This window comes from Aplysia californica, unplaced genomic scaffold (assembly GCF_000002075.1).
Source record: "Aplysia californica isolate F4 #8 unplaced genomic scaffold, AplCal3.0 scaffold00226, whole genome shotgun sequence".
In the NCBI taxonomy this organism is placed as follows: Eukaryota; Metazoa; Mollusca; class Gastropoda; order Aplysiida; family Aplysiidae; genus Aplysia; species Aplysia californica.
The window spans coordinates 924,194-945,939 of NW_004797496.1; the positions used below are offsets into that span (position 1 = coordinate 924,194).

The window sequence follows — 21,746 nt, forward strand, 5'->3', positions numbered from 1 at the left end:
CACACACACACACACACACACACACACACACACACACACACACACACACACTCACACACACATTGTATGAGTTCTCAGAACTTACTCTGGATCACCAGTATTTTGGAGCGAGTATGAACGCCAACCTCAATCTTATCAACATGGACTAAACAATGCGGATAACTGCGCATTTGCTGTTTGCGAATGTCGTTCGTGAATGTCGTTCTCTCTGGGTCCCTGTTGCACCCAGTTCACCTTTGGGTAGCCCTGGGAAGATACCCTGTCGATGGCACTGCTGTTTTGTTTTGCCCTTCGATGTGTCTCGTAACAACTCATCTCACACTTCTCCCAGTTCGCCTCCTCCATGTCTTTCCTCTACCCCGTCCTCATTGTATTTTTCTTCCCGCCAAAATGGCCTTTGCTCTCTCAGCTGATCCAAAACACTGAGCCCCACTCCCGTAGCACGGTGACCTTTCTCATTCCCTCCGTCTGCCATTACAACAGATCTCTCACTCAAATGGCCCCGTACCTGGGACCAGTGCCAGAACTGCAAACTCTTCTGAACTTTGCGTCGTTAAGGAAGCCGAAACATTCGAGATGAGACTTAGTCGATCTTCTTCAATGTGGGAAAAGAGCAAGCACTTTACTTTCCAGAAGAGTGTTTTATTTTTAAATATTGTTTTGATACTCCACGTCAGTAGTGCCCCCACCTACCCCAATTTACTGCCCTTTGTAAAGAGAAAGTCCATTTTGCGAAAGGATAAGGAATGAAGAAAACAAGGCTTGAAAGTGGGTGTTGGTGATTGTTTTCACTTTTTTAATTAGGGGGGGGGGAGTGTTCTTCTTCGTCAAGCCCTTTTCTCGTCCCTGCAAATGGGAGGCTTATCTCGTCAGCCCATGATTCTTTCATGGATTCATCTTGCTTGCATCCCTGAGCTTAGTGAAAAAAGGAGGGCATTCAAAACCTACTTTCGCCTGCGAGTGATGTAAAACCGAACATTGTAGTTCTCTAGGTTACATGAAGACAGTTTCCCATGATGAAATTGGTTTGTTGTATGCCACTGACAGACTGGACAGAGAAGAAGAATATCTTGTATTGGCTCAGCTTCCAGCAATGTTCTCCCCCCCCTCTCTCTCTCTCTCTCTCTCTCTCTCTCTCTCTCTCTCTCTCTCTTTTTTTTTTTTTTTTCTCTCTGATTTCGACGAATAGTCTGAATGGTACAGACTTCTTCCATGAGGCTCTTCAAGCGTCAAAACATTCCGGGAGACGTCGACTCTTGGCTTTCCAACCTTACGATCTCGGTGTGTCTTCAGTGTCTGCTTTCTCCTTAGATTTGTCCTTTCCTTACTGGTATGAAGCAAACGTGCCCTCTTGAGTGTAGCTATGTGAAGCCGTTTGTTTGCTCTGAAGGACATTTGTTGCCAGTTGTAGTCACCCTCCCAGCTTTCTTTTTTCTTTACTCCTCAAGAGCGAATGTCTCTCTTTCTATTGGAGTTCTATTTGATCTTTCAAAACTCAAGCTCCAGACAAATATTTTCTATTTTGTTCTGTTTCTGTCTGTGCGTGCAGTTTATTTGTTGTTTTTTTAAAGGTCAATGCAGTGTGTGGTATACTTGTCAGTGAGCTTAGACTTGAATGTTTGAAAGTGAAATTGGACAAATTGGTGCTTTTGTTTAATGTGGAATACAGCATAGAGAATTCACGTATGTCAAATGTTTGTAAGAATGCTTGAAAAAACAGCCCTTAAGTGCACATTTTTGTTGATTATTGCTGTTTTTATTGTTTTAATTATTTAATTATATTCCCTAGCTATGTCTTATATGTTTACTTCATTCTTTAACGTTTATTGCCATGCTTGTTTCATGATATCCAGTCATGCTATGTCCGGGTGGGAAATGCTTTTATCATGTTTCATCCTTACCTGGAAGGCCATTACCGTTGATGTGATTCTGTAACCCAATTATAGGTGTCCCAGGACCCACGACGGTCTTCGCTGTGAGGTTAAAGTCAGAGAGACCATAACAGAACCCGTCGGTAATAGTCCAGCAGATTTTCCGTGTACCTTGATGGCTATGATGATGAGAACGACGAATATCTTGATTATGATGATAACAATGACTGCAAAGAGAATGAGCCCCTCTGTCTGTCCCTGTTGCATGGCTACTGTGCTTCCCATCACTAATGTTTCAACATTTCCCCATATCACAATGTCCTCAACCTATTCACTTCGACTTTAGGCCTACCCATCTACCAAGTAATATATCTGCGAGGTTGCGATGAGCAATACTGATGAGCTGACACGTCACGTCCCCTTGAAACATGCATGCGTTTGATGAGGAGGAACGAGCAGCAGTGTTCACCTATTGTCCATTAAGTCCCGTGGAATGCTAATACTTTGGAGTCCTCTGAGTTACTGACATTGGTTGTATAATCGTTCTATGAAAGGACACACAAATCAATACGTCATAATCTTATTGCACTCTTTGTGCTGTTTTCGGGGACTCGAAAGTAATAGTAATATCGCCATCGCAACCAGCATGACAATATTTATCTCTTCTACTCATTGACACCTTTGGATATGGGTTTTTCTCCAGTGATACCTAACCTACAGTGTAGCTAGGAAAAGCTTTCGGTGTCTTTTTTAATCAATCTGTAGTGCTAAAGTACCAGCAAGCGTTCAGATCGCACAGGGAGACTACTGAACAGAATAACACAAACAGAAAAAAAATAATTTTTCATTGATAATCCAAAGTTGGTGATAGTGCAAGTACAGATCACAGTATAAGGAAGTAAGATGAGAAGAATCAATTTCGAAGTTTTGAAATGAAACTTCGCTTTGGATATAACGTTCAACGTGAAAACAGAAGATAATATGATAACAAGATGCCGAAGAAAAGCACTTCATAAAATTAGTATTTACTGCAAATTACCAAATTTTTCAACATTAAAAATGATTCAAATTACTAAAAAGAGCTCTCATAGTTTAAAATCGCTCAAATTACAGACGTCATATCCTCGGGCTCAGAAAATTATTTGTGCACATCCCACATCTCCAAATCCCTTGTTTGATCATCCCTCCCTCCTCATTCACCCGCCCCTCCTGGTTGTTTGTGATATTCTTTCCAACTCACGTCTTTCTCCAATATTTCAGCGTCTAATATTTCAGCCAGAGGCATCCACACAAGCGGGAATCTACCCTGTAGTCTCTTTGAACTTGGTGTGCTCACCTCTTTGTGTGTTGGTTGTTTATTGGCTATTGGCTTGAGTTTGTTTCTGTTAATTATCTGTTCCCACAATACAACTTCGTCTGTGCTACCTTCCATCACCCCTCCCGTCCCGGCGAGTGAGAGAAAAAAAATGATAAAACTCATTGACAGTTTCCACACGACTGTATTAATTGTGGAGTTGCGCCTGTTTCTCATTCTCTCGCTACTGCAGGTGCCCCAAGAATTATGACGGGAGTCGCTGTGAGAAGGAGGAAGCAGACTCTACGATCTATAAGCCTGGTATGGGGAAGCCCGGGTTGATACTCCGAGGTGGGCGGGGCATGGTGTCTTTGTGGCATTCTAGACTAGTGGATGATGTCCCTCTGATCGTCAACATCGTCGTAGTAGAACAAAGTTGCATTATTAACACTTACAGCCGAATCGGAATGGTTATGCCCCCTCGTTGCCTTGGCCTCGATTTATTTAGTTTTGACTCTCCATCCATTTGCTCGTTTATTGGTTTATTGTCCTCGCGTGATGCTGTTTTTCATCCTTCCCCACCTCCAAACCATTACTACCGTCCAAATAAAATTTGATTAAATAGCCTGTACTAAATCCCGCCCTGCCAATGCAAAAGATCGCTTCTTGTGCACAGGTTGTCAGCTGTAGGCTAGCGATGAGTCTAGCCATTCACGCCACGCCACATAGAAATCTTAGACGTCGTTACCATTTTGCTTGACCTCCCTACGGCGCTCTGGGGTGAACGTTGTTGTTCAGTTTACGCATTGGTTTCATTTTTCACTTACTGCCATCAACAACCATTCCCTCTAATATTCATCCTATTTCATGTGGTTTTTGTGAACGCATGGCAGCTGCTTAACATTGATTCCTAGTAAGTGGTAGCTTCTGGATTCAAATGTGAACTGTAGTTTATCCTACACTTGAGCTGAAATGGGAAAAGGGCTCTTTTTGACCCAGTTGAACAAAGGCTGATTCCAGGTATAGTTACCAAAGTTCACCGAACATGGATGTTGTTTTCAACAGTGATATACACACACCCCCTTCTTCCCCTCCCCCCCCCCCCCCCACAAAAGCACTAAATATATACATATAAAAACAGCACAGAAGCTGATTGGTAACTTTGTATAGCACTAAGTGCTTTCGTCATGCTTTTTAACCATGACAATTTAATATATCAACAATGAGACAGTGATCTTTAAATACCCATCGCTTCTCCCTTACCTTTGGTATCTTCGGCCATGATCTGTTTCTATCTCACATCGGTAAAAGCACTTACCCGTTAATTGCGCCAAAATCGACACGACGATGTTTCCATTGTAGGTTCACAATTCTGTATACAGTCGCAAAAATTTCGTCTGACCATTTATACAGATTTAGTCCACTTTTTATGATGAGGTTTTTCGTAGATTAGATACCTACCTCTAGCCAATCAGGTTAGGGTGTTGCTTTGAAATCTGTCGAGCTCCACCTCCAAGCGTGAAATCGCAGATAACGAATTGTCACCTGTCTCGCGAATTTTGCAAATCGGATATTGAGGCGCTGACGAAGATTTCATTTACTTCCATTACCCGTCCGTTGAAGTATAAGATTGTCTCAGATGGACGCCGAGTTGAGTGTTCTGCTGGGGAATATTTTTGTTATGAGTTTTCCGTCTTATTGATCGCGAGAAAGATGAAAGAATATTTAGCGTCGCTGTCGAGATTTTAAGGGACAACTTTAATCTTTCGGAAATGCGAACTTGGAAGGAGATAAAAATGTTCAACTCTATTTTTGAGTAGATGTAACAATAACATTGTCACTCTTTTTTCCTATTCTAAACTCAAAATCGATTTTTTTTTTAACCTGACCCAAATCCTCTGGGAACGTGTAAGTAAAAGATTCAAATGAGTCGCAACACTTCTTTCGAAGGACAGAAAAGAAATATTATAATTCACTGAATCTTGAACAACTGAGAAAATACAAAACAAAACTGAATGTAACGCGAGAGTCGAAGATGAAAATGAGAAGAGTCGTAAGAACGCTGTTATTCCCCATAATCTTTAATGATTGTGTCTGTACTTTTCAAGGTGTGTTATATCAACGGCGTAGCACCCGGCAGCAGCTGATCTAGTGATTGCCACGCCCCAAGACAACCAAGCCCCGCCCACCGCTGTATCCTCGAGTCTTTAGAAGGCTGGGGGTGGGCACAGATATTCTTCAACATGGCCTTCTCTCGAAATGTTCTTTGTTGGCTCTTTTCTTTACTAGAAGTTATCTTTTCCGTTTCTTTTTTTTTTTTTATTTCCTAGCAGTTTGCAGTTGAACTCTCATAGCCTACCATTCTGAAATACCGTGGTTAGCGACAGGGCTGTTGACTCTGATGGAGGTCTTTCTGTTCGTTTCGTTAACTTGCCTTCTTTTTAACATATTTTTAAAGACAACACTGTTGCTGTAAATCTACGCCCCAATACACCAATGTATATAACTTGTAATGATCAGAGCACATACTTGTATCAACGTCAGCGCTTTTTTTAGAAATTGCTGCTTGAGAAAATATGACAGCATAATAATATATATAATAATATATATATTGGGGTCGGGGGGGGGGGGGGGAGATATTTTGCCATCCTTATCATGGATGGTATTTTTTAACATGAAGGGGAATTAACCTACCGAGGAAGGCCGGATATCGTATACAATAATAGTTTCATTTGTTTTCACAAGTGCCTCCATCAGATGTCTCGTACAGTCATTCGCTGTTCTGGCTTTTTTTGGTGGTCGTCTAAGCTACCGTGCTGGAGTTTTTTGCTTAACTCTTCACCTTCAACTATCTTCCACGACACCACTAAGCTTGCTATTCTTTTAATAACAGACTTGGAATTTCGAGCTTGATTCTGATATATCTTGTTTTCTATTGTGAAACAGAGTGCATAACACGTGCATTGTTGATTAACGATTCAATCATGTATACTCTTGGCAACTTCATCACGCCCTGCCAAAAAATCCATTTCATCCTGTGTTCTATTTAACAACCATACCATTGCTTGTTCCGTGGAGTGTGTCAGGCGTGTGGTTTCACCAACTCCGCACTGGAATAAAAAATCGGTTTACTAAAATTCTGTGTAGCTCCCTGATGCTGACTGCATACACCATAGTATTATTATTATACCATTATAAACAAACCGCATATATAACAAACTACTAATAATATAACGCCTGTGTTGAACTTTGAACTCTTTGCAAAGACTTGAATTTTGTGCAGCCTGACTCTGAAACTCTGTAAAGAGATGTAACCAAAACGCTATCTTCTTCTCGTTCTTGTCCGTTTCAATCCAGTGAACAGTGGAATTCATTATGGCTCCATGTGTTTTAAAGACTAAGTGTCTGAACCTGTTGGTCAAAACCAATTATTTTAAAAGCAAAATTTGAATAAAAACGTAAATTGTTTGAGTGTCCCGTATCTGGACGATCCTGTCCCTGTCTTCTCAAGTAGTGAGAAATTGTGTCTTTTAAAAAAATGTATCATAATACCTCAATATTAAATTGTAATAGATACAATATCTGATTCTATCCCCTTTTCCTTTCCCCATGCTCTTGAATTTTAGCCCCACCCCCTTATCCACCCCCCCCCACTTTGTTCATATTCTTTCGAGTATTTACTGCACAGATGTGTGGATGTCTATCTTAACAACCCATGTGAACAAACACACTTATTCCCATCATTGCACTGCGCTGCGTCGCAAATAATATAGCAGCCTACTTTCGGCCCCTTGCCGTCTGTTTCGCTTTTCCCCGGGTACCTCTGTGCCCGTGCCCGCACCCCCCTATACCCTGCTTGTTTTGCCCCCTGATTCCTCTTTCAGACAACAGCGCAGCCCTGGCACGGATCATAAACGACGTATTTTCTTGAAAGTGGGTTGCATACTTTCACAAAATCAACAGGAACGGTTTGTCGAAAAGGTGGTTGGTTTGGAGGGGGGAGGGGAGGGGGGGGCGGCAGTTGTGACATATCGTGCACTGTTCGGTTGTGCATTTCTGTACACTTTAGAACATTAAGGGTATCAAATCCCTAATATGTCTAACTACTCATGCTTCCAATGTTAGAGTAAGCGTAAATGTAATCTGAACATTTTTCACTTTTTGATGGAATGAGGGAATGTATTTTATTGAAGGAGGGGAGGGTGGGGGGATCGTCACAAAACGGAACGATTCAGATTAAGGCAACAAAAAATTTTGTGAAAGTGTGCAACCCTTCAAGGCAAGAGGATGTTTTTTCCAGCAGGAGGCCTGATGTGCCGTTACTACCCAGCTTGCTTACCTTCCTACCTACCTACCTACCTACTCGCCTTTGTATCCGTCCACTTATCTAGCCACCATCCTATCTGCTTTCCTCTCCTGCTACAGGTGTCGCGAACAGTTTGCGGGGCATAGATGCGAACTTCTCGATGCTATCGGCGTGCGTGAAGACTATATGCGTATGTATCGTCCAAGAGACGTTTATGGCAGCAGGGAATTCATGTCAACTCAAATTAGATTATCTCATAATTTGCAGCTTCAGTTATAACAGATATTTCACGCTGAGTTGTTAGTTTTTGTAGAGGTTGTTTTTTTTTGGTCCATTTTATTTGGCTTTTAATTTTTCTCTTTTAAAAGCTATGCTCTAAACCTGGCAGTTCACTGAGTTAACATTTACTTATCATTTATTTTGTTAATCTCTTGTCTTTTATTTCTTTGCGCTATGAAACAGCATCAGTTATGCTCAGTCAGTGAGTGGGGTTCGACTATAAACTGAAGTCCGTACGTTCCTTCCCTCTCGTTTTCTCAGAGAGGAATATCAGTTAAAGCTCCTAGCTCGGTAAATTTTAACAGCTTTCTGTACGTTTAAAAGACGTAAAAGTTCTATAATAAACAAGAGAATAATATAGTGTTAATTTTAAAAGGTTGATATGTATTTCAACGATTCTACGCACTTGATAGGTAGCTAGTTCGCACTCTGTTAGCAGAAACCACCTGCACGTAGGTCTGTTTGACACTTCACTTTACAAAATAGGCTTCACCTTGAACCTGTTTTAGAAAGGTACATCTTACCACCTGGGAGAAACGCTTAGCCTCTAACATTTTAACAAGCTTGACTCTCGCCTAACTCGCTCTTGCTTAATTTTAGCTTTCTTTTTCATTTTCTTTTTTTTCTGTTTGATTATTTTTCGTTTGTTTGTTGGGTTTTCCTTTACAACTATACCAATGTATTAGTAGCCATAACATCCTGATTTCTATCTGTCTCCCCCCTCCCCCCTTCTTCCATCTCTTCTTCCAACCCGCCCCTTTTTCTACCCCCTCCTCTGTCTGTCTGTCTGTCTGTCTGTCTGTCTGTCTGTCTGTCTGTCTGTCTGTCTGTCTGTCTGTCTGTCTGTCTGTCTGTCTGTCTGTCTGTCTGTCTGTCTGTCTGTCTGTCTGTCTGTCTGTCTGTCTGTCTGTCTGTCTCTCTCTCTCTCTCTCTCTCTCTCTCTCTCTCTCTCTCTCTCTCTCTCCCTCACACACACACACACACACACACACACACACACACACACACACACACACACACACACACACACACACACACACATTCTTGTTCAAATATGACTTGCGTGAAAGAGGAAAATTCCGCAGCTACTAAAGAGGTTCCATTTTTCTTTTTCACCCAGAAACATGAAATATTATTGAAAATTACTTTAGAAAAAAGCATGCACACTTAAATGAAGACAGGATCTACACACAGCAACGAGATAAATATTTTTATACACTAATTCCGCAGCTGCTAAAGAGGTTCCTTTTTTCTTTTTCACCCAGAAACATGAAATCTTATTGAAAATTACTTTAGAAAAAAGCATGCACACTTAAATGAAGACGGGATCTACACACAGCAACGAGATAAATATTTTTATACACCAACTTTTCAATACAGATCACTGAAGAAACAATGTTGATGCTCAATTATTAATTGCTAGGAAAGCCCCAAAAGCGTATCATTTGTTAAAAGTGTCATTAGTATTGTCAATCGTCTAAGTTCTTCTTGTATCTCTTGTCGAGTTGTTCTTTGCGGCTCAGACTAGGAATATGGGTGGTTGGCGGGTGCTATGGTGTGGTTTGCTCCTTCTGTCCTATCAAATAATTAACGTCTTTATCCCCCCCTTTTTATGTAATCTTCGACACTTCTACGGCCTACGTATGTTAGTGCCGTTAAATGCTTACTAAAACAAAAAAGAATAGGCACGCGCTTGGTAACCAGGGCGTGATTGTATATCCAGTGGGAAAGGTTTGTGAATGAGTCACAAGACGGCGATCTGTGTCGGAAAAGTTAGGGTGGGGAGGGGAGGGGGGAGGGGTGGCGCAAAGTAAGAAACGATTCACATACTCCTGATATAATGTAATATCAAATATAAAAAGAAACAGTACACATTAGGTTATGATAACTGACAGTTCAAAATCCCAGCCCTCCCTTCCCTGCCTTTGCTCACATATACACACACTTTAAAAAAATAAAAGCGAAACGCACAAACCCTCACACACATAAACACACAAACAAACAAACACACACACACACACACACACACACACACACACACACACACAAAGGCACACACACACATACACACACACACGCATCCACACGCTCAATTACGCGCAAATACACGCTCATACACCATATCGTATAAACAAACACACCTAAATACACGCACTTGAAGGGGGAAAAGCTAAAGAGATTGCATAAGGCGAAAACTGATTCTAGTCATTTGTATTAATCCAGAACACTATGAAAATATTTTTTCGAAGTAAACTGAATATTAATGATGAGGAGCAAATATACCTCGAGTAGAAGCTCGAAATTTGACAATTCAGCTGCAGTACGGGAGTGTAAGACTCGTGAAGGGGTTCTATGATAGACAGAAGAACTGAGGAAATATGGGATGGAGAGGGGGGATGAATGTAGTCTAGTCTGGAGTTCAGAGTCTGCTGAGAAATTCTGGCGTAGCCACGCCACTGTGATGTGTTGATAGATCCCAGTTTTCCCCGGAATCTATTTGCAGTAATGCGAGGTTAGAATTCGAACGAAAGAAGAAGTAAATACACGCGTGGATCATTATGGAGACCGTGCTTCGGAAAGGTCAAACTCGTTTTGCCTTCCAGGAAATACAAACACAACTGCCAGCCATTCCCTTGCCTCGTGTGCAGTTGAGTAAAGTCTCTGCAGTCCTCCTTCGCTTTGTGAGATCTTTGAGTGGTTCCGCCATACAAGTTAACAATAACATTACGAGGCTGCTCTTGAAAGTGCCTCTGATATAATATTCTATTCTTACCAGTTATTTCAAAATTACTTTTGCAATGATGAACCAGTACTACGCCTAAGGGAGAAAAGAAATTGCATAAGTTTGTAATGGTCAAATATATTAAACCGAAGAATAACCCCACCCCCACTGGGAAAAATGCTAACCCAAAACAACAACAGCAACTGCAACAACAACAGTAACAACAACAGTAACAACCACAAAAATAGACCCCCCCCCCCCCCAGCACAACCACTACCAGTTTCACGCCACCACCAACAACAATCGCTACAACAGCACCAGAAACAATCAAACATAGGATGATATTCAGAAATGTGAATTGAGTTTATTCATGTTTGAAAATCATTCTCTCGCTGATCTAACGTTAGTATCTTTACTTTAGCGAGATATACTGTCAAAACAATTGCAAATACGACTAGTGGCTTTCCTAGCTTATCGGCAATGTCAACTCAACAATAGGGCAATCTGACGCGTCAGCAAAAAGAAAGATCCTAGATGTGTGCATATAGACCAGCTGTATGAGTACAGACCTAGATCTACATCATAAGCATTGCATTCTTTCCTCCCTTTGGGTTTCTCTGGGGTTTTCCAATGTTCTCCTTTTTGTTTTGTTTTGTTTTGTTTAATTTGGTTTTGTTTTTTCCCCAAGACTATGTCAATCATTTATGATTAGATTTACGTAGTGTGAAATGTTTTTGTTCGGATTTTTAAGCGGTCAGAGTAGAACTGACCAAATAGTATGTTCTGCAAAAAAAAATTACTGTTTTGTAAAACATTAGTAACACTTCTGTATTTTGCCAAGCAATATAATTGACCTTTTATTAAACATCTATTTTTGAGAGTCTCATACACCTTGAAATGCATTATGTAAATTAAACAACATCTTATGGGCCTGTCTTAGCATAATAATGTGTTGTCATCAACGCATTAGAACACGACACATTCTTAACTCCACTGAATGCGGAATGAACTTTGCTTTGTTTGCCTTGTGACTGGCTTCTATGATTGACTTCTTAACAGCATGCCCTTCTATTTCAGGCCAAGCGACACTGCAATTTGAACGTACGCTGATCACCGTCGGCATAGTAATTGCAGTTCTCGTTTTAATCGTCATTTGCATTGCATCTTACTTCCTTGCAAAGTGAGTCTTTTTTAGATGTAGCACCGTGGTAATGTGCTGGGTGCTGTTTATTGCCTCCACCTTAGCCTATTTCCATATCAATGACCATGTTGAATTGCAACATCGCCCCCTCCCGCCCCTCCCTCTCTGTCTCTCTTTCTCTCTCTCTCTCTCTCTCTCTCTCTCTCTCTCTCTCTCTCTCTCTCTCTCTTCTCTCTCTCTCTCTCTCTCACTCTCTCTCCCCCCCTCTCTCTCTCTGCTTCTCTCTTTATCTATCTATCCATCTCTCTCCTTATCCATCTCTCTATATATTTATCTATTTATCTGTATATCTATAGATCCACCTCTCTCTCTCTCTCTCTCTCTCTCTCTCTCTCTCTCTCTCTGTGTGTGTGTGTGTGTGTGTGTGTGTGTGTGTGTGTGTGTGTGTGTATCTCTATCTATCTGTCTCTCCCTCATTCCCATTCTTCTTTATCAGTGCTTTGACTCTTCCGTTCCCCTTCAATGATCATTTTGTACAAACAAATTATTATGTTACACTCTCGTTATATCAGATGATTTACGCCCAACATTTTGCCTCAGGCTAAATACGGTAAAGCTGTACTAGGTAGACGACGTGTGTAGTATGATGACGCATTTCAACAAAACTTAAATCAATTTTGTTCCTGAAGAAAAGACATATTATTATCATTATTATTATGGGCAGTTTTAATTGTGGAGAAGGGGGTGCTGGTTTGTCACGAACCAAAGAATGTACGGTCCAAAAACAATACTGTCGCCAGTATCATCCTTTGTAATAACTTCTCTGACTTGTTAAAAAGTTTTATGGTTGACTTTTAAGGGAGAACGTTAGGTAAGAGTAATGTGTGAGTGGGGAAAAAAGATATATAATAAATATGTTTATTGATTTCTTGTGAACAGCAAGCCGTTTTGCTTTGGGGGGGTTGCTTTTACGTTGTTTCCCTTTAAAATGCCACTGGGATCAAGGCGATGCATGTGCAAATCGTTTTGATTTGTTAACTACGAACGAGCATGAGTTTGAGCAAAAAAGAATATTTTGAGCATGAACGCAAAATTAACTCAATGGGTTTTCAATGCCCATCAAAATCACTGCATGTCTATGATGCATCTTGCTACCTCATGTGGAGAAACCCTCAAAGACGCAAATTTCATTGGGCATTTTGACCTAACATCATGAGGCATCGTGAGCATTAATTTGTCGGAAACAGAAACAGATGCTCGCACTTTTACACTTGCAACTCAAAACGGTGCCAGTTGTCTCGTATTTAGTCGTTATTACACTGAATTATGATGGAATTTTATTTTAGATTCGCAAACACATTTCTGGATGTAATGAAGAAATCGTGCGTATAAGCAAATTGTGCTGATTCTTTCCTTTTCGGGGGGCAGGGGGGAGGGGGGGTAGGGTGTGATAGCTTTTATAGTAATTCATATTTCTTTTTAAAAAATTGAACAAGTTGTCTAGAAAGGATTTCAACATCAAGTGACATTATAATTCTCTTCTCAAAACATTTGACAGATTTTTTTTAATGCGCCCTGTACGCACGGTTTATCAAAGATATTTGCATCACACTTTACCACGGTGTAAGGAGCATCATTAGAGAGTTTGAAAATGTCACTGATTGCTATAGACGACAAGATTGACACCCGCACCGTATCATTGTGTCATCCGATCATTGCCTTATTGTCCTATCACTCCATCGTTGTACCATCATATCACCCTCTCATTCTGCTGTCCTGTCATCGTTTCATCCTATCATTTTGTCGTTATTTCATCTTATTATCCTGCCGTCTTTTTATCCTATCATCATATCATTGTATTATCTTATTTTCCTATCATCCTATCGTCCTATCACTCTACTGTCTTATCACCCCATCGTGCTATCATTCTATAATACTATTGTTTTATCACCCTATCACCCTATCATCTTATCATCCTATCACCAAATCACCTTATCATACTATTGTCCTATCATCCTATCGCTGTATCACCTTATCGTCCTATTGTCCTATAATCCTATCGTCCTATCACCCTAAAATCCTATCATCCTATCATCCTATTGTTGTATCACATTTACAGGCGGCGCCGTGAGGAGTTCAGGAGGCGGCAAAAGAGCAAGAAGAATTCCAATGCACGTGCTCGGGCTGCTGACGGTGTAGCGGAAGCACACGCCCCGGCAGGCAACAGATACCCGCCGGTCAGTTTTCTTTAGCCTGTCTACACTGGCTACTGCTGGTGGATTTGTTAGAGTTTGACGCCCTTTTAGACACGGTGATGATGATGATGGTGATGATGATGATGATGATGATGTTGATGATGATGATGATGATATTTATAGGTCATAACTGTTTTAATATCTGCTTTGTACAATTATGATGATTTAAAGTGATTGGGGCGTGATAGGAAATCAAGTTCTGTACTGTTGTTGCGGATGGTCGTGCAGTCACGTTCTGTGAATGGTCATCCGTGCTCAGCTGAAATTTTAAGAGGACCTTTTCTCTAAAGTATCTAAACAGAATGAAGTATTTGCCTTCTTATTGTAATCGCTCCTCATGTTATTCTTCCTATCGGTGGCTAGCTCATCAGATGTACTAAGCTAAACGTATTGATTGAAAAAAAAATGGCAGTTTCTTAATCGGTGATATTGGTTACATGTGCTCAGGAAATATTTTGTCGAAACTCAAGAAATGTGCACCAAAAATACGATGCAGGTGCCATATTTTTTAAAGAATTAAGCTTTTTTTTTCACTCTCCTGAAAAATTTGCTCCCTGAGCTTCGTAGGCTATATTTGAATAGCCTGCAATGATGTGGTTCAAATCCGATATTAGATTATATATTTTTTTAAAAACTAAACTCTCAGACTTATTTCTTTTCAACGGACCTATCTCTATTCTTCCAATCTATATGTTTATCTGACTGGCATTTTAAAACCCTACAAGGACAGGGCTTTATGTTCATTGCTCTTGACAAAAAAGTTTTACTCGGATTTCGAAGAAAATGTCAGTTAAAATTAAACGTCCCTGTTTTGTTTTGAAATGGTTAAATTGACAAGACTCATTCCTTGAACTCTTTAAAGTATATCTTATTATCTTATTGGGGGATGATACAGAGTGATAGTAGTGTATGACAGAGGTTGTAGTGATGGCCTTCGTAATGGTAGAAAGTTGGTAGATCAAGAGGGGTTGTTTTTTTTCTTAAGTGGCTACCATAGAGGCTTGGCCGTAGATGATTAATTGCGGTGAAGAGTGTTTTCGGGGTTTAATTGTGCGTGCGTAATTTTGAAACATCTTCAACTTTGATTCTCTTCCTACAGGGTTCCTCTGTTCTGACAGCAATCAACGTCTCCGCATCGCCCAACATGACAAATTATCCAGCCGGCCAGCCTCTGAACATGTCCTTTCTCTCCCACCACCAGCCGCCCACTGGCGTGGCTTCCCAGCCTGACGGCTCAAGCATCGGCCAACCACCTCAAGAACCACCCACTCTTCGCTCTGGTCCCCGGACGGAATCAAATAACGACATGATGACTCGTGGTCGCCTTGTGGCTTCTTCCTACGACAACTGCGAGCCGACCTCTCCGCTCTGGAAAGAACGGGATCATTCTGTGAGAGAAAATCCAGAGGAGCAGGTGGAGAGTTTTGAAATGCAACCGATTAGCAAGATGAAAGAGCCCACCGAACTTGAAAATGGTTTTGCTGATGCAAGCACGCGCCAAGAGCCCAGCGACTCTGTCGATTTACCACCCCCACCGCCATATCAAAGTCCTCCTCCACCCACTTCCTCATCCTATCCCAGCTTTTCGCCACCGAAGCAATTAGAAGGACATGGCCCTGTAGGCGACCGGTTCAGCCCCACTTCCCACATCCCATCATCATTCCCATCCCCTCCTGCCAGCGTTCGCGATGACAGCTCTTCCAGGGAGGATTTGGACACCGCTACTGCTGCTGTTGTTAAGCCTTTGCTGCAAGTCGACCACCAGCTTGGGGCCGAGCAGCCGTCTAATGACCACCTTCCTGACGCGGAGATGGACGCGGTCACTTCCCCTAAAGGCCCCGGCCTCAGTCGACGGCGGCGGGACGAAGACTCAGGCACTGGCTACGATAGTGACAACTGTGAGAAGGAGCGTCTGCTGCTAGAGAGCCCAATTCACAAAGGCCCTCCTCATTCACACACATATCCTAAACCTAAGATGAACGGTAAAGGGCCTGGACTGTGCATTGACAGTGACGACGACGACGACGACGATGACGACGACGATGATGATGTGTCAGAAGTGCCGTACAAACCACACAAAGACGAATTACACATAAGTGAAGAGTTTCTGAATCTTTCAGAAGAAAACCTTATTGGTAGTTCCTTCAACAGCATCCCGACCCCCTCGAGACAGGCAAGCTATGACGGTGGATACAACGATGGGACGATCCCTCTCCTGTATAACATGCGGCCGGAGATGAGAAAGTACCAGAGCGAAGATGTATCCCCACGCCTCCTCAGCAAAGGTCGTGCCTTAGGCTTAGAGCCGGGCCGCAGTCGCTCTATGGACAATCCATCTACCTCCGACAGACCCTCGGGTCATGTGAGCGGGAACAGTTGTGGTCAGATGAACAGTACATTAGCCGGAAGTCCAGAAGAAGAAGACTACGATAACTTGCCCCTGCAGCTGCGAAAACTGGAGAACCCTTTCGACCCCACAGATGACGACGACAGTGCCCCGTGGGATGTGAACGAGTCCAGTCAGCCAAACTTCCAGAATCTCAGCGAAGAGGAAAGAGATAGGATGAACAGACTCAAACATGTGCGTCCTGAACAAGAAGCCATACCAATATAATAAGAAAATGCCATGTACAGGAAACTCGGGGTGCACGTGAGGGGGTGGGGTGGGGCAGGTTATAAGGTGTATTGATGCCACAGACAACTGCCTCCTGTACAGCATATCCCAAGGAAATGTCCGAATGTTAACGACTGATTATTATTTCGAAAACACAAATTTCCTCTTTACAGTCTGGCATACATTTTAATGCTGATACAATGGTTACTTTTGTTGGCCTACATGTCTGGTTTTAAAGAAAAATCATTATTGTGATTTTGTTAGAGCTGAAACACGAGTCATGTGTCATGTTAATGCATAATATTTTTTCAGTATCGCAAGTCATTTCCAAGGCTGTTTCTCTATCTCGACAATATTGTCCTATCTTGGGCCTATATTTAAGGCCTGTGAGTCTTCTACACACTCTGTACAAACGCTCAGAACAGTTCCAAGTTGTATACTATTGACTGTGGATCCAGACAAATGTAGGACATAAGATATAGAAGAAAAGGGCCTGAATTGATGCAGTGTACTGCAGTATTTCACCAGGGTTGGCGTTCTTCTATACTCGGTGAATGAATGATTGGATGGATATCATGGCTATAATGAGATGTGATCATTGTCTCACTCCCACATCTGACTAACACTTCTGGTCGAGAAAGGTTGTGACGAACTGGTGCTAGTTCATTTCCGTGAAGTAGTCAGATTATGGTGATATTCTTCGCGCACACACTAATCACAAGGCGCACTGTCTCTGAACAGAAATGTAGTAAATAAGTTAATAACTGTAGGGTGCTGGCCTAGACATATATGACGAAAGTAGCAGCCATCTTTATTCATTTTTAATGTACACTATCATTAAAATCAATTGCTTCACTTATTTACTCGCTACTGATGGGACTTTTTAATTTTGGATCTGAGAAAGGTTTAAGAATGCTCAGAAAGTGGTTTGTGGAGACTTGGAGAAGACATTGTGTCAGTAGCAAGTGTATAAGAAAGTCAATATGTCAGTATTTGGTCTCCTCTTTTACAAGTAAAATGTATCTTTCATGAACAATTGTTGTAAAGGTTTCAAAGTGAGTTAAAAATCAAAGGCTTTCCAGGTGGTTAATGTATTACTTCTAACAAGCTAGGGACTTTGATGCTAGACACCAAAGTGATGCTGAAAAGGATGTGTGTTTAGGTGATTTATTCATCTAAACCTTTCCTACACTGACCCAAGGTTCATTAATTTTGTTTTGCTCTCAAAACATTAATGGTGATTTCTCCTTAGTTTTGGAGTATGAAGGATAATACGTGTAGTTGAAAATTTTCTGCACCCTTATGGCATGGCTCTGAAATATGAATTGACGATGGTCACCAGACACTGGAATATGGGAAAATGCATTACTTCTGTTGGAAAACAAAGGCTCTCTTTACTATGTTAAATGTGTGATGAAAACTGTGATGAAATATTGTATAAAGAGGCTTCTGAGTTATCATAGCCCCATCACCCAGAGAAAGTTTTATTTCTACTTTAGGCTTGCTTTGTGACATGCTTATGGAGCATGCTGCAATTCATTCAAGAGAAGCTGTTGTTGCCTCATTATTGTGCACACTTCGGAGAAAAAAATCTGTTGTGCTTCAGACAGGTAGCAAAGTGGGCATCATTTCAGTCTTTAACAGGGGAAAAACAAATTTTTATGGTAATTTTTATAGTGGAGCCAAATCATTGTCATTGTCTATCACTGCAAGAGGAAGTGTTAAATTCAGGTATTTGAATAACTTTAAAAAAAGAAGGCAACTTTTAGACAAAAAATTTTCAGATAAAAAAAAATATTATACGTAGACCTGCATTTAATGTTTTCCAAAAGCATAGTAGTGCTGTATAATAATAATCTGTGACAAAATTTTCCAAAACAAAGTTATTTGATGAGCATTTTATACTTGTATTTCAAAATTACTCAGAAGTATCTGTTACTTCATTATTGGAGTATTTTATGTCATGGGCATTATCTGTGATTAAGCTGTACAGGTAAGTTCAAATTATTTCAAGTTGGGCTTTTTTAACATTTAATGCTGAGATATATGTATTTAATATTTCAAACAGCAACTTTGCTGGCGGTGTGTCATAAAGCCTTTGGTTCTTTGTGGTCTAACCCTCTGCATTTTGGGGCTGTTCAATCAAATTCACTGGTTTCAGAGTTTTGAGTTGTGGCTTTTTCTTTTTTGTTTTCTTTGCAAGCTGAAGAGGGTTTGGGGTGGAATTTCTTTTCTGTTGTATTTTATAAATTTATTTGAAATTCTTTCTTCTTGCCAAGAGGAAATCCTTCGTAGTTTCTTACACCATTTCAGCATTTTGAAAAACAGGGTGAGAATCATGGTGAGTTTCATTGTGCTAACTTTTCCTTCTTTTGTCTTCTCTGACAGGAGACGAAATGCTTAAAAGCTCTAGATGAATATATTCTGACTTAAGTCAGGTTTCTTTTAAAATTTGTTTTTTCACTCATTTTCATTTGCATTGAGCCATATGAGTCAAGTAGTAAAGAATAGTAAATATAGCCTGAATTAGATGCAACACTGTATCTGTGTATCATTACAATGTAATAATAGATGTGCATTTTGTCAAACAGTGTGTCCATTTATCTTGTCATGATCTTGTTTGTTTTTGTAATATTTGTATACTTTTAGTCATGAACAGTTGTGATTTTTACTGTTATTATAATCTGTATAACATAATAAATGCAGACATCCTCTGTGAAAGAAAACTACACTTGACCTGTCTGCCATGATTGTTATAATGTAAACAGTCAGGTGTTGTTTGTTTTTTTGGTTTGTCTTTGTTTCTTTTTTAATAAATCATGTTGTGATCTGAATTCAAGTCATAACAAAGAGTTGTCATTGTCCATACTTGAATTATCTTCAAAGTAGAGTGATCATGCTCCTTGTGAATACCCATAAATCACCCACACATTATTTTTGTTTTTATTCCATTGGTCAAGATGCTGACAGGAGAGTTAGGTAGAATCTACTCTTCTATGTTTCTGTTATCAAATGATAGTCTCAAGTGCAGTGTTCACATAGCATGACATTCAGCTGTTGACACCCTGCCTTCCCCACCCCTTCCCCGTACTCTTTTTTTTTTTCACCTTTGAATCCATGCCAAAATGCCTCTTGTACTAGTAAGCTTCATGCAAAAAGTGATAATGAGTGCACATCTGGAAGTCTCTTCATGGCTATTTATTTGTTTTATAAAGGATGATGAGAGGAGAATACAAAGAATATTTATTTATTGCTTACTCTTGTATCTTGTTTCTCTATTTGACTGCTTATAGTGAAAGCTCTGATCCCTGCTTTCATATGGTAGGCCCACTGCTGTCTTGATGAGATTATGCAAATTATTGAAAGTATTTCCATTTCCAAAACTTTCTGTGTGTCAATTTTTGTTGCCTCATCCGAATACAAAATTTTAAGATTTAAAGTGAGTTTTACAGTTAAGTTTACCAATACATGATTTAATCAGATTGTACTATAGGCTCATTAACTTAAGATTTTGATAAATGAAGATACCCAGCTAGTGAAGATGTTTACAAGTAACTGCACTTTTTTAAAACAAAAGAAGAACTGATTCATTTCTAGATTACCTTCCACTCTGTCATTGTCTTGTGTGCATTTTGTATTCTATGGTTGAATCAAGATTATGTTAATATTTGTGAAATTAATGTATTTGTCCATTTTTCAGTTGTTGTTTTTATTTGTTCCTATTGACTGAACATAGAACAAAGCACTGCCATTATTTTTGTATGAGCTGCTTCATTTGTGACTTACATTTTATTCGGTATGTACTATGAAGGTTTGCATTTTTATTTACTTTTTGTAGTGTCATATTTTGTTGCAAGGCTATAAAACAATGGCAGATTTACTTGTTGCCTTGAGGCTTTTTTCATGCTCTTTATGTACTAAGTTTTTAAATTCAATAACACAAACTACAAGCTTCACCACATAACTGTATGTTCCTTATATTCTTAAATCATTTCGTATTTCAATTCATACCATTTCCATTTTCATTGTCATATTTATAAACATAAATCTAGTTTGCAATGTTGTTGAATATGAGTAACATTTATATTATACTATCATTCCATCACTGAGCTCTGGTCTAGGAAAGTAAGTACCGCCATTGTGTCATCACTGTCAGTCCCAAATGGCCAGGCTCTTTCTGCAGTTGTCCCCCTTTGACCCCATTCTTTATCTCTTTATTGATGGCATTGGACGAATTGCTTTCAAAGCTTTTCCACCCGTAAACAGAGAGATTTTTCAGTCCAAAGAAAGTGGAGTCATAAAATTTAAAATACCAAAGTCAGTCAATGTCACCCGGAATTTTTACAAATAGGTTGGCCTTTTTTAAGCAAAATCTTATTATGAGGAAGTTGCCATTTTATCTGGGCAAGCGAGGGTGTGGCAGTGAATATGGAGTGAAGTCAGGGCAATGTTGAATTTTATTTGAACATTAGTAAACTTAAGTGGGAGATGAGCAAGCAAGACGTACAAATATATAAATCAAAGTGAACAAACCATCTAAGCACATATTCATAGATCAGTACATCATAGCAGCAAAATTCACTCTCTTATTTTGCCCATTGCTTCGATTTGCAATAAGAGGAGGCATTTCCTATTCTTGTTGATATCAATTAGAAAGCCCAAGGTGAAAGTGTAGGCCTATCGCTTTTCTTTGCTTCTCAAAGCAACATGAATGCCAAAGCACTAGAGAAATAAATGTACACATCGACTGCCAAATATTTTCAAGAATCTCAGCCAGCATCTTAACTTTTTTCTTGTCGACCATTTTTCATCTTTTCTTCTGCATAATATACAATAGGCTGGCATTATTCACATAAATATAAGCTACTCCTTGTTCATTGCCCCTATACCAACACCAGTAAATTCATGGCCTAGCAGTTACAATCAAAATTTAAATTTAAAACATAGAAAAGAAAACTTGTGTTTCACAGTAGCCTAGCTTGATCGATTTCTGCTGTCCACATAATTATCCAGGACATGCACCATTACTTTCATTAAGAGTATCAAAAATTTATGTTATGTACTGCGTGCAAGGACAGACTTTTTCTCCCACACTGATAATATTTTCAACAGGACAAGACTATGGAAATGAGGACATTTAGGTACTGCAAAGGTTTATGGGGTTTGAATGCTTACTAAACATCAACACAAGTACAAAGTCAGCCAAATTCAGTCGCAAGAAATTACTCAAAGTCAAAACTTTCATGATTATATGTACATTCATT

General features: G+C 40.1%; 1 protein-coding gene across 1 annotated transcript in view; it reads left to right on the top strand.

Annotated features, from left to right (window-relative positions):
• LOC101845775 (pro-neuregulin-2, membrane-bound isoform) overlaps positions 1-21,405 on the top strand; it is a 133,305-nt gene extending 111,900 nt beyond the window's left edge. The window contains exons 5-8 of the mRNA XM_035970152.1: positions 7,591-7,661; positions 11,550-11,652; positions 13,733-13,850; positions 14,968-21,405. Coding sequence (XP_035826045.1) covers positions 7,591-7,661; positions 11,550-11,652; positions 13,733-13,850; positions 14,968-16,482 — 1,807 coding nt within the window. The 3' untranslated portion in view covers positions 16,483-21,405. The remainder of the gene's footprint in view (positions 1-7,590; positions 7,662-11,549; positions 11,653-13,732; positions 13,851-14,967) is intronic.
• Positions 21,406-21,746: the final 341 nt, after the last annotated feature.